At 54.1% G+C, this 12,628-nt stretch overlaps 1 protein-coding gene across 5 annotated transcripts in view; it reads right to left on the bottom strand.

Moving 5' to 3' along the window:
* LOC125721726 (RNA-binding protein Musashi homolog 2) overlaps positions 1–12,628 on the bottom strand; it is a 69,810-nt gene that overhangs the window by 30,640 nt on the left and 26,542 nt on the right. For all 5 annotated transcript variants that reach the window (XM_048997758.1, XM_048997760.1, XM_048997759.1 and 2 more), the window contains exon 7: positions 3,012–3,060. In XM_048997758.1, coding sequence (XP_048853715.1) covers positions 3,012–3,060 — 49 coding nt within the window. The remainder of the gene's footprint in view (positions 1–3,011; positions 3,061–12,628) is intronic.

Here is a 12,628-nt window from a genome sequence, read left to right as displayed (position 1 = left end):
AGCCAACAAAGCCAGGGCGAGGAGCGTGAAGGAAAAGATGAGGCGTGGATGCCAGCGGTCCGAAAGTGGACCAGAGCACGACTGACTACAGTCCAGCTTCAGTCTCTGTACAGCCTGAATGTGTTCTTCATGTGGTCAGAGTATGGTCTGTGTGCGGTCCATGTACGGTCAAGGGACCGCTTACATGCTCAGTTCTGCTGCAAAGCTGCCTGCGAAGGTGCAGTGAGACCGTGCGGAATTTTTGGCACCGTCTGTACGACGGCTTGGGCGCTGCCCGTGTTCTCTGCCCGTGGCCAACTGTCACTCAGGTCACAAAGATTAAGTCACCCTGATTTTATACCACAACAGGGCGTGGTGAGGTCATTAAAAATGGCCGACAGTGCCATCTCCACTGTCACTGTGATTAATATAACTGTGTGTCATTATACACACGCAAATGTCACTTAAAGCAGAGGAGAGGAGGTTAATGACATTACCGAGCGTAAAGGACAGCGGATAATTTTTCAGACTAACGCCGGACTAGGGAGGGACGCGTCTGTGGTATTTGTATGGGGGTCTTGCTGGGAAGCGCAACTCCCTCGGCCCCGATTAGGGAATCTAAACGGTCTTGCCTCATGGTGAAGTATGGAAGCTATAACCACAGTGCCTGCGGCGATGGGAGACCTGAAAGAGTGCAGGACTCCAAACCCGAGCCCCGGTGTTTGTAATCCGTGAGATTCCCGCGCAGCGCTCTGCCCGCTCTCAGGACACCCGGGACAAGTCAGCATGCGTCGGCAGCCCCCAGCACACGTGTTACCGGCCCCCAGCGCACGCGTTACCAGCCCCCAGCGCACGCGTTACCAGCCCCCAGCGCACGCGTTAGCTTACAAGCCCATCTGTACCAGTGTGGGCCAAAAGGCTTGGAAACCTGCCCACGATTGGTTGCCTGGGTGATGTCAGGAAGGCACGTGCGATCCCATTGGCTGGAATGTTCAATGAGTATCCATCAAGAAGGGGTGGGGGGGGGGGGTACATACAATTCCACTGGTTCTGATTCCTTCTGACAAATCGGACCCAAGAGGGTTTTTTTGTGATTATTTTTAGTTTGTAAATAAATAAAAACGCCCCATTTACACATACACACACACTCACATGCACACACAGGTTTCTAATTATAGCTTTGTGGGGACTCTCCATTAATTTCTATAGGGAAAACTCTAATCCCAACATGACGACCTTAACCCCTACTCAGCCATAACTGTAACCATAAGTAACCAAACTCAATACGAGCCTTTTGGCATGTGTAGTTTTTTGATTACATTCTCAGATCTTTGTGGTCCCCACAACGTCAAAATAACAGGTTTTTATCACATTGTGGGGGACATTTGGTCCTCACAATGTAATATAAACCTCATCCACAAACAGACACACACACACACACACACACACACATACATGCAGACACATACAGGCTCCTCCCCCAAACATTAGCTCCCCACCCCTCTGTCCTGTGATAGGACCCCAAACATTAGCTCCCCACCCCTCTGTCCTGTGATAGGACCCCAAACATTAGCTCCCCACCCCTCTGTCCTCATTGGATCGATTCAGAAAGAGTAATAAAAAAAACAGCAGTTATTCATATGGAGTCACATGGGCTCATATTACAGCAAACAGAATCTGGCCCAAAATTACTATGACTTGCATCATTCTGAAGGCAGCAGTAATTTAAGCCTAGTGATCAGTCACAACATTTCAGCAGAGTGGTACCCCCCCACCCCCCACCCCCTTGCGCCCTGCGCCCCCACCCCTAACAATCTGGATTTTGTTTTTGGCTGTGGCACCCGCGCTCAGCTGCTGTTTCATGTGATTTCATCATCGTCCTCCCCAGCAGTATTGTTATCAGGGCTGAAGTAAATTTAAACGACCCGCGGACCGTCCTTCCCGGGGAAGCCGCAAGATTAGCATGCCGCATTAGCATAGCATTAGCGGCGGCGCGCGGCGCTCGCTTCAGGTAGAGGTGTGCGGGCTGCTGAGGCGTGCTGACGCACTGGAACGCTCTGATGACTGATGTGCCTGCACACACACACACACACACACACACACACACACACACACACACCGTCCCTGAGTAAATCATTTTCCGGGGACCAACTACATTATGTCGCTCTGTTTCAGGATAACGACAGCAGCTGTGTCACCGTGGAAACCTTAATTGCCAATATCAGGCAGGCTCACACGACCCCCCCACCCACATTAACTGTGCTGTATCCCCCCCCCCCCACAGACTGAACTCTGCCCCCAGACCAGGCTGCCAAGCAGATTGTAGCCTCTTAGATCATAATGTGGCTCACCAGTAGGAGGCAGTAGAGTGCACTTAGACACAGAGTGGGGGTGGGGGGGAGAAGACACTTTCGATGTGACAATGCCTTAGCCAGGACCCCACCACACAGGCGGGTATTCTGGGGCGGGACCACAGGGGCACAGTCACCAGCTGAAAACTGATTGGCTCCCAGAGTGTCCCTCCCCTGTCCATCACTGATTCAATGCAAATCATTGGCTAATAATGAAGTTAGCCCCTGTTAAATTATGACCTCACTCTTATGCCACTCCTCCTTTAAAAAGTCCTAGAATCAATACCAGCAAACCATGTATGGAAGCCAAATAAAAATGTCAAAAACATCTGCCGTCACCACCGGCATATTTCTGTCTTTCCGTACAGTATCAGCACAGCTAAGGAAGTAACATATAGGTGACCCCCTTCCCCCCTCAGGCAAAACAACATGGCTTGTGTCCCAGATTGAGGTCGATCCCAATTTACTCTGTGCTGGGTTCCAAACGCCATAACCACCCGATCCAGAAGACAATGCAGAATAGCTACACAGCAAACACGAGCACCACACTGCGCTCCGTACGTGGTACACGTGAGTGCCACGCCTAGCTCTGCACAGGCCACGTGTCCATCAACGTTTTGCACACAGTACTAGTGACCACCTGACGGAGCTCTGCACACAGCACACATGGAAGCCACTCACCTCTATGTCTGTTAGTTGTTTTATCAAACATGAGCATGGCATCTTCTACCTGAAACAGCAGAAAGAGCAGAGATCAGTCTGTACCCAGGACAGCCAGTCACAGAGACGGAACAGAGGCGGAACATTGTACCGGTACATCAGGTATCAGTGAAGCAGAGGGACTGACATGGAGGAGAATTTTTACTGGTAGAGATCTGGGACCCGGCACATCCCGAAGATGAGGGTAGACTGAGACGAGGGTCCCAAGGATGAGAGCAGATTGCAACGGGGGACCCAGGACAGACAGACTGGAGACTGGGCATGTCCCGTGGATGAGTAGCAGACTGAGACAGGGCACCCAGCTCAGACAGATGGGGAACCTGGTGCGTACTGAGGATGAGGACAGACTGAGATGGGGGACCTGGAGCATCCTGAGGACGAGGGCAGACAGACAGGGGACCCACCACAGACAGACAGGGGACCTGGAGCATCCTGAGGACAAGGGCAGACAGACAGGGGACCCGGCACAGACAGACGGGGGACCTGGAGTATCCTGAGGACGAGGGCAGACAGACAGGGGACCCGCCACAGACAGACAGGGGACCTGGAGCATCCTGAGGACGAGGGCAGACAGACAAGGGACCTGGCACAGACAGACGGGGGACCTGACATGTCCCAAGGACGAGGGCAGACAGAGAATGGTAGCAGCCATGCCTGAGCTGCGGATTACCAGAGGACTGCCGGAATGTTCCAGAGAAACAAATACAGCAGCAGCTAAACGGTTCAGCAGGAGAGACAGGAGATGAGAGGCGTGCAGAGGTGGGCAGCGCCACGGCCCGGAAGATCCTAGCGGCACCCGCCTGAACTCACCTGTACCGGGGGGAGACGCTTATCTTGTATCTGTCAGATTTTATGACGGCGAACGCCCCCCCCCCCCAGAAACCTTTACAGCCGTAGTTCGCATCAAACAGGGGTGTGCTCGCGGCTCATATCAAAAACACACAACCGAGAATTTAAATCATCTGTCCTTTGAATTATTTATCATGGGACACAGAAGCATCAATAAGCGGCAGTGGAGGAGCCCCCGCATGGGGGGGGGGGGCAGCGGGGTGGGGGTGGGATTTCAGGGCTGAGCTAATGCTCCGTGACAGCAGTTTAGGAGATCCACACTTCCTCACCATTCATGGCATGGGGAGGGGGGTGGCGCTTATGGTGCAGTGCCCAGCCCAGAGGTAGGTGGGAGGGGGTGTGGCTTCAGGGCAAAGGCCCCTCCCAGAACAAGGCCGCTGGAGGGGGTTAAATGTTTTGCTCAGAGTATTTATTTCCTAATTGTCATGTTCATTGTGTCAAAACTGCTTCAGCGACATCGGGTATGCAAGTGATTTGGGGGGAGTAAGAGAAGATGAGAGGGAATGAAAAGTGAAGGGGGAGTGGGTAGGGGTGTCACCCGAAATGAGGAAGAGTATGGGGGATCCGTCCCTTCAGGCATCACTGGCGGCCATGAAGTGACCTTGCAGGGCCTCCCACTCTTATCGAAAGGACAGGAATGAGAGATGGAAGCGGTGAGGGACAGGAGTAGGATGGGGAGAGCGAGCGAGAGAGAGATCAGCCTTCCCTTATCCTGCACGGGTGACTCATTACAAACCCCCGGCTTATCGATTTTCCGATTAGAGGCGACGTGCGTGAACGAAAGTGCGTCTCATGCAGGACACTCGATAATGCACCGACAGCCCCGGGGTCTCACGAGCACGTGGAGCGCAAGTCTGCGAAAACGCATCCGAATCAACAACGAGTAAAGGGTCCTAATCAACAACAGCATTTCCATGTCTTTCTGGCATGGGGAAGGACTGACAACCACACTAGGAGACAGGAGGGCTGACTCAAAAGGGCAGGGAGGAACAGATGCAGTAGCCAATGTAAACCAGTAGGGGGCGTTTCATCACAACGCATTAAGGTCCAACCCCCAGCGACATAGGATCTGCTTCAAAAATACGTCAGGTAAAATTCGGGTCTTTCAGAACATGAGCTGGGCAGGCTGCACCACTTCACATCCATTCCACACATGGTCACCCACAGAACATTCTGCTTTGGCCCATTCAGGGTTTAACCAATCAAGTCTGAGCTGAGGGGGACCCCTCATGTTCAAGTGACCAATCAGGGTGCAGTATGTCTGCAATGTGTACAGTATGGTACTCGCTCAGCCGGATGCCTTGTGAGTGACTGGGCTTTAAAAGCTCTACAAAGACATGGGGGGGGGGGTCAGATCACATAAATATCTCCAATAAAAAAAGCTACACCCACTTTCTACCAGTGAAGGCGCACACACAATGCATGTCCACGGCATTAGAAAAAGAATGTCTAGGGAATTCAGCAGGCATCAGGTTAATAACTCCTCTTGCTGTCACAGTGACAGTAACAAAGTGGTCTGAAGAGGTATGAACGGGGCAGGCCATTCCTCAAAACATGCCCTCACTCCACATTCATCAATCTGCCGTTCTGGAGCCAAGGACGAGGCAGGCGGCATCTGAGCTGCACTCCATTCCGGGGGGGGCCAACGTGCGCCATGGAGCACCGCCAAACCCAAACGGCACACCCAGGAACCGGAAACTTCGGCTTGTCTGATGCTTGGGATCGCTGGGTCCCATCACACTGGTTTAATCCAAACATGTCTGGCGCTCGTGGGATATGATGAGACCCGGCGGATATATGGATCGCTGCTGTTTCTTCTAGGTGACTATGGCCAATCTTCTCGTGCCTCTAAACGTGGGCCCAGTTTCCGTTTCCCTCTGCCGCCCCCTGCTGGAGCGAGGCAGACCTGAAAAGCCACTCGTACGTAGGAGGGCACCTCACCAAAGGGGCAGGAAATGCAGATGGCAAGACTTCATGGTTTCTTCCCCACCGAACAGCCAAATGTGGAAGTGAGACACCGTAGACACTGCAGAGCACAGAAGAACATTCTGGTCTCCCCGAAATGTCCCCCAACCCCATCTCCCCCTGCTCCCCATCCATCCTTCCTTCCCTGCATCCACATTACTCTCTCTCCTCCCCCCGGCCCCATCCCTCCATTCTGCCTCTTCTCCACTAGCTTATGTATACGGTGATTATATTAATCAGAACGAAAGGCGCTTATTAGCTCTGCTAATGGCTATGTAAATAAGACCTGTTAGACACCAGCAGACCCACAACCATGCCAATTTCAAACCGAAATCTGTCAACTTCAATTCATCTGAAAGGTGGGGTGTCGGCGCCAATGAAACGGAACGGGGACAAAAATCGGGGGGCCGGCGTGTGCGACCAGGAGGGTGTGGGTTCCAATCCCCGGGAGGTGGTGAAATGCATGCTTCGCAAGCCACTTCGGCTAAAAGGGTGCGCACTGTAAATGAATAATGGATGTGATCATGTTTCATTCAGCTGGAAAGCAGGTCACCATGGCAATGCAAGAACCTTTCTGTGGTTTCTCCCAGGGGCCCGGAAGGCACTGGCTGAGCTGGGCAAGGGTGCCGGCCACCCGGAGAACAGCCCCGCCCACACCGCATGATTAGCAAAATAAGTGTTGTTTGGATCTGAGAACGGAGACGCAGAAATGGCTGATCCTGACAAGCCAGCCCCCAAAGTGACCTATCATTGGCCCCCGAGGCCCTGTCGCCCTGACGGCCACCCGAAACCACTCGCGCTAATAACCCTAGTCACTGATACACCCAAAGTGCCCTGGCTGAAAGGAGAGGGTGACTGAGAATTCTGATTAATCGGTTTGAAAGCGGACACAAGTCTTAAGAAACACCTGTAATTAAATAAACTCCTCTTCCTCCCAAAGTGGAAATGACTCAGTCTCTATTAGCCAACGATAAATGACACGGTTACTGCGTTTCGGATATGAAATCACAGGCCGTTCATCGCAGCTGCGGCGCCCACCAGTGGCCCAACCCGTAGCTCCCCGTTTGCCTCGGGAATGACATCCTTTCAAGAGATATTCCCTCATCCGCCACCCTGCGGCACGATGGCGGCAGAAGCGTGCCATTCTCTCAATACACTGTCAGGTAAAGCGACGTCAAGCGCTTTTCTTTGCTTAATATTATGCTTTTCGGAGAACAGCAATTGAGGTTGTGTCTGGCATTCCGAGCCTCGGGCCCAGAATAACGTGATTAGATGTTGTGCGGGCTCCAATGCAGGCTTTCGAGCAGAACGCGGGGAGAGGGGCGGTGCTCAGCCGGGACACGACACTGGTGTTCAGCTCTGAGTGCATTCGGGCCATCAACACGACCACGGGGGAGGGGGGGGGAGGGGGGGCAACAGCAGAGGAAAGGATCAGGTGAGAACCAGGTGCCGGCCCAGGAAGACAAGGAGGAACCGTCTGAGAGTAAAGTCATACGGAGTGACAGATCTCTCTCTCTCTCACACACACACCACCATTTTCTGACACATACACACACGCCCCCCCAGGTGTCGCATTGGCTCCGCCCAGCACAGCGCACCCCCGCTTTCAGAACATTACATCATCCTCACAGCCTGGAGACCGGCTCAGCGAGCGGAAAGTTATTCTCTCAGGAGCAGCCCGGCCAGGCCAGGGCAGGGCAGGCTCTCTCTCTCAAGGGCAGCCTGCCACTCCTCTTCAGCTAGCCGCTAACTGCTAACGTCACAACTGCCGACCTTATGACCGCGGACTGTGTGGCCGCTGACCGCTAACTCCAGCATGATTAAGCAGCCTTTCGCACGCTGGCCTCCTATGTCGGGGTCCTCTGCTCCCGACCTCACGCTAACACCGCACCGTGTGTGGTACGGAGGTGTGGAGAGGGCAGACCTCCGGGAACCCACAGAGAGATGCCCCCCCATCCACAGCACATTACCTCTGTCGCTGCCACAGCCGCAGCAGAGTGCTGGTGCTCTGCTAACCGCCGGCGCAAGAGGAAATAATCAGAACCTCATGAAACAAATGAGTAAAAACTCAATAAAACGCGCCCGATGAGAAATGGAAGTTTTACTGGGACAGGTCACTAGCCAGCTTTACAGCTCTTTGAATGTATCTCCAAGAAGCTTCAGGCGGACATGGCTGTCAAGGGCCCCCCCATGTCCAAGCCCAAGGTTCATCACTGTCAAGCTCAAGGTCCCTGTTCAAGACCAGCCCCACCCAGACCCTATCTAAGCCACGCCCAACCCCTGACAGCGCCCCACCCAGACCCTACCTAAGCCACGCCCAACCCCTGACAGCACCCCACCCAGACCCTACCCAAGCCACGCCCAACCCCTGACAGCGCCCCACCCAGACCCTACCCAAGCCACACCCAACCCCTGACAGGGCCCCACCCAGACCATACCCAAACCACGCCCAACCCCTGACGGTGCCCCACCCAGACCCTACCCAAGCCACGCCCAACCCCTGACGGCGCCCCACCCAGACCCTACCCAAGCCACGCCCAACCCCTGACAGGGCCCCACCCAGACCCTACCCAAGCCACGCCCAACCCCTGACGGCACCCCACCCAGACCCTACCTAAGCCACACCCAACCCCTGACGGCACCCCACCCACATTCAAGCAGACCCACAAGCCAACGTCGTCATGAGGAATCACTAAATTTGCCCAGTCGGTCAACTGCGGTCACAGAGACACCTCCCCCTCCCGCCTTTCTGACGCAGTTTTGAGCGAATGTCTTGCCGTCAGGCATGGAGGACAACAGGAAGTTCAAAGCAGTGCAGATGAAAGGCCGTGGGACTCGGGAGGGCGTTAAGTCAGAGGGGCGGAGCACAGGGTTATCTTTGATGGGGGGGGGGGGGGTGTAGCCGTGTCAGTGGAAATCACCCCCCACCACCCCGGCATGAGGAATTTGCTGTTGTCTGTTCAAAAAGAGCAGATGTCATCAGGAGGATGGTCATGCTGGAGGGGTTGGGGAGACCGGGGGCGATGGATATAATGCACACAAACGCACACACACACACACACACACACACATGGGCAGGATCAACACTGGAGCAGAGCACGAAGGTGATCAGGTCACCCCCAGTAAGTTATGCCCCCCACCCCCCCACACACACACGTCTGCCAGGCCAGATTATTCTGTAAAGCTAACAGTAATCCTCATGGTATCCCATGCTGACCCCCCTCTCCTTAAGTTCAAGGAACTTGGAGAAAACAATGGCACTATTTCAACGGAACAAACAAACCTACCTGCTCCCTCGACTTGACCCTTGGTAACAAAGATAGTTAATAAACCTGCCATCCGCTGGACAGTAGGGCAGCACAGGCCATACAGGGCTGGGGGCGCCTGACCTCAGCCTTCCCAGAGGGCCACAGCTAACCTCTCGCACTGGTGCCTCTTAGCAGCCAATGACAGAAGTCGCTCTGCGACCACATATGATTGGATGACACGACAATCACATGACAGGGGAGAAACCGTTTCAGGGTTGGATCCGGGAGTGAAGACGCATTAAACGCAGCGTAGAGACTGAAAATGACGTCAGAGTCCCGTAAAAAAATCCACAGTGACTAACAGGACTAATTAATTATGGGAGTCACACGAAGAATGCAGTGTGACGAGCAGGGAAAAGGTCACGGAGGGAGGCCCTTTGTCTTAACGAGGGGAGATCATCATCAAACGCAAACGAGCAGTAATGAAGTGGAAAGGCGCTGCCTGTAGAGCAGAGCAGTAAGAACGGCAGCACCCGAGCCCGCCCCCCTCTTCAGAGGGTCCCCGCAAGCTCTTCTTTACCCACATTTCACATATTATTATCTAGCCAAAACTGACACAAAGCACATTAACCAAGACAAAACATCTGTCAAGAGCAGTCGGGAAAACTGGGCCCTGAAGAGCATCGTGGGTAAAAGAGGCATGATTAAGAAGCAGTGCATCCTGGGTAATAGGGGAGTGTTTCAGAAGCAGTGCATCATGGGAAAATGAGGAGTTGTTAAGAAGCATGGCGTCATGGGTAAAAGGGGAGTGATTCAGAATCAGTGCATCATGGGTAAAAGAGTAGTGATTCAGAATCAGTGCATCATGGGTAAAAGAGGAGTGTTTCAGAAGCAGTGCATCATGGGTGAAACCCTGTATTTGCTCGCAATCAGACAGCGTGCAGTCATTCGTTTGTGCAAGTCTGGCTCAAACAGCCCTGATGGGTTTTATAGATCAGCCACATGGATTTTCTCCCTGGTTCCATCCATCCAATTAAACCCGGCTCAGTTAAGCATACCCGAGAGGGGGCTGTTAGCTGGGACCACGGCCGCAGCGTGACACCAGCACAGAGCTCCCATATCCCTCCGGGCTACCCCAGTAACCGGCGACATGACGAGAATGTCCGGCAGGAAGCCCCGTGTCACCAAGGCGTAACCATGGGTTTAGAGTGAGAAAAACTTCCTAAGAGCCACGTGAAGAAAGACCTGAGGACTAGACTGAGGATCAAGCGGAATTTAAGGAAGAGGGGAAGAGGGCTGGGTCACTGTGCCGTGAAAGCTGCCAAATCAGTCAGTGTTTCCAGTCAGTAATTAACCTTACTGTGATAGTCAAGTGGAAACAGCAAGAGAACAACAACACACGGGGAATGAGAGAGAGAGAGAGAGGTAGAGGAGGGAGGGATAGGCGGGGGTAAAGAGAGAGAGAGAGAGGGAGGTAAAGACAACAGCACTGACACACGGGGGAGAGAGAGAGAGAGAGAGGGAGGTAAAGACAACAGCACTGACACACGGGGGAGAGAGAGAGAGAGAGAGAGAGGGAGGGAGGTAAAGACAACAGCACTGACACACGGGGAATGAGAGAGAGAGAGAGGGAGGAGGGAGGCATAGGTACAGCAGCACTGACACACAGGGGAATGAGAGAGAGAGAGAGGGAGAGGGAGGTAAAGACAACAGCACTGACACATGGGGGAATGAGAGAGAGAGAGAGAGGGAGGTAAAGACAACAGCACTGACACACGGGGAATGAGAGAGAGAGAGAGGGAGGAGGGAGGGATAGGTACAGCAGCACTGACACACGGGGGAATGAGAGAGAGAGAGAGAGAGAGAGAGAGGGAGAGAGGAGGGAGGGATAGGTACAGCAGCACTGACACACGGGGAATGAGAGAGACAGAGAGAGAGAGAGAGGGAGAGGAGGGAGAGATAGGTACAGCAGCACTGACACATGCGGGAATGAGAGAGAGAGAGAGAGAGGAGGGAGGGATAGGTACAGCAGCACTGACACACGGGGAATGAGAGAGAGGGAGAGGAGGGAGGGATAGGTACAGCAGCACTGACACACGGGGAATGAGAGAGAGAGAGAGAGAGAGAGGGAGAGGAGGGAGGGATAGGCGGGGGTAAAGAGAGAGAGAGAGAGGGAGGTAAAGACAACAGCACTGACACACGGGGGAATGAGAGAGAGAGAGAGGGAGGTAAAGACAACAGCACTGACACATGGGGGAATGAGAGAGAGAGAGAGAGAGAGAGGGAGGGAGGTAAAGACAACAGCACTGACACACGGGGAATGAGAGAGAGAGAGAGGGAGGAGGGAGGCATAGGTACAGCAGCACTGACACACAGGGGAATGAGAGAGAGAGAGAGGGAGAGGGAGGTAAAGACAACAGCACTGACACATGGGGGAATGAGAGAGAGAGAGAGAGGGAGGTAAAGACAACAGCACTGACACACGGGGAATGAGAGAGAGAGAGAGGGAGGAGGGAGGGATAGGTACAGCAGCACTGACACACGGGGGAATGAGAGAGAGAGAGAGAGAGAGAGAGAGAGAGAGGGAGAGAGGAGGGAGGGATAGGTACAGCAGCACTGACACACGGGGAATGAGAGAGACAGAGAGAGAGAGAGGGAGGGATAGGTACAGCAGCACTGACACACGGGGAATGAGAGAGAGGGAGAGGAGGGAGGGATAGGTACAGCAGCACTGACACACGGGGGGCACGTCGAGTCAGTCTCTGATGACTCACGCACCCTCCAGGCACTGATTGAGTGGCTGCTGGTAGGACACCCACCCCCAGAGCATTGTGGGACAGAAATGAGCCACAGAGCGAGCAGAGATGGGTGGCCACCGCGGGGCATCACATGTTCACATTCGTACCATGTCAGCCCAGGTCACCCGTACCCCACAACGGTACAGCTGGCTCCCCCATCCTCCTCCGGCATTGCTATGGCAACCTGCTGGCCCAGACCAGCTGCTGCCTGGTTCCGATGGTTCTGTGCCCTGATCCCCAGAACGTACTGCAGAACCCACAGTCAGAACCAAGCGATCCATAACGCAGGCGGCCGGTGGGAGGGACTGGAGCAGGCTGGAACCTCCTCCTACACCCCCCCCCCCCATCCCCCGGCTGATTGCCACCCCCCCTCCCTCCAAAGAGGCTTTAATGAGCAGTGCTAAACAGACGAGTTCTGGTCCACAAGCTGCTCGCGGAAGCGAAATCTCCTCATTAAATAAACGTCTCCCCACAGATCCGCTAATGGACTGAAGGATTCCGTGTGGCATGGATGGGAGAGTGTGCTGGACCGGTGCTGAGGCGGCCCGATCGCGGCAGACACGTAACGAGGCACGTCCACCCCACTCCGGCCCGGAAGCGGCCAGTCAGATCTCCATCAGCGGAGCAGCTCGACCCGGCGATGTAAATACGCAGGAAGACCCAGGCAAGACCTGAGGTCATTAGTAAAGGTTATTCGCCATGATGGGGGATTACTGAT

This window comes from Brienomyrus brachyistius, unplaced genomic scaffold, assembly GCF_023856365.1.
Source record: "Brienomyrus brachyistius isolate T26 unplaced genomic scaffold, BBRACH_0.4 scaffold35, whole genome shotgun sequence".
Lineage (NCBI taxonomy): Eukaryota > Metazoa > Chordata > Actinopteri > Osteoglossiformes > Mormyridae > Brienomyrus > Brienomyrus brachyistius.
This window is presented reverse-complemented; position numbering and strand designations above follow the sequence as displayed.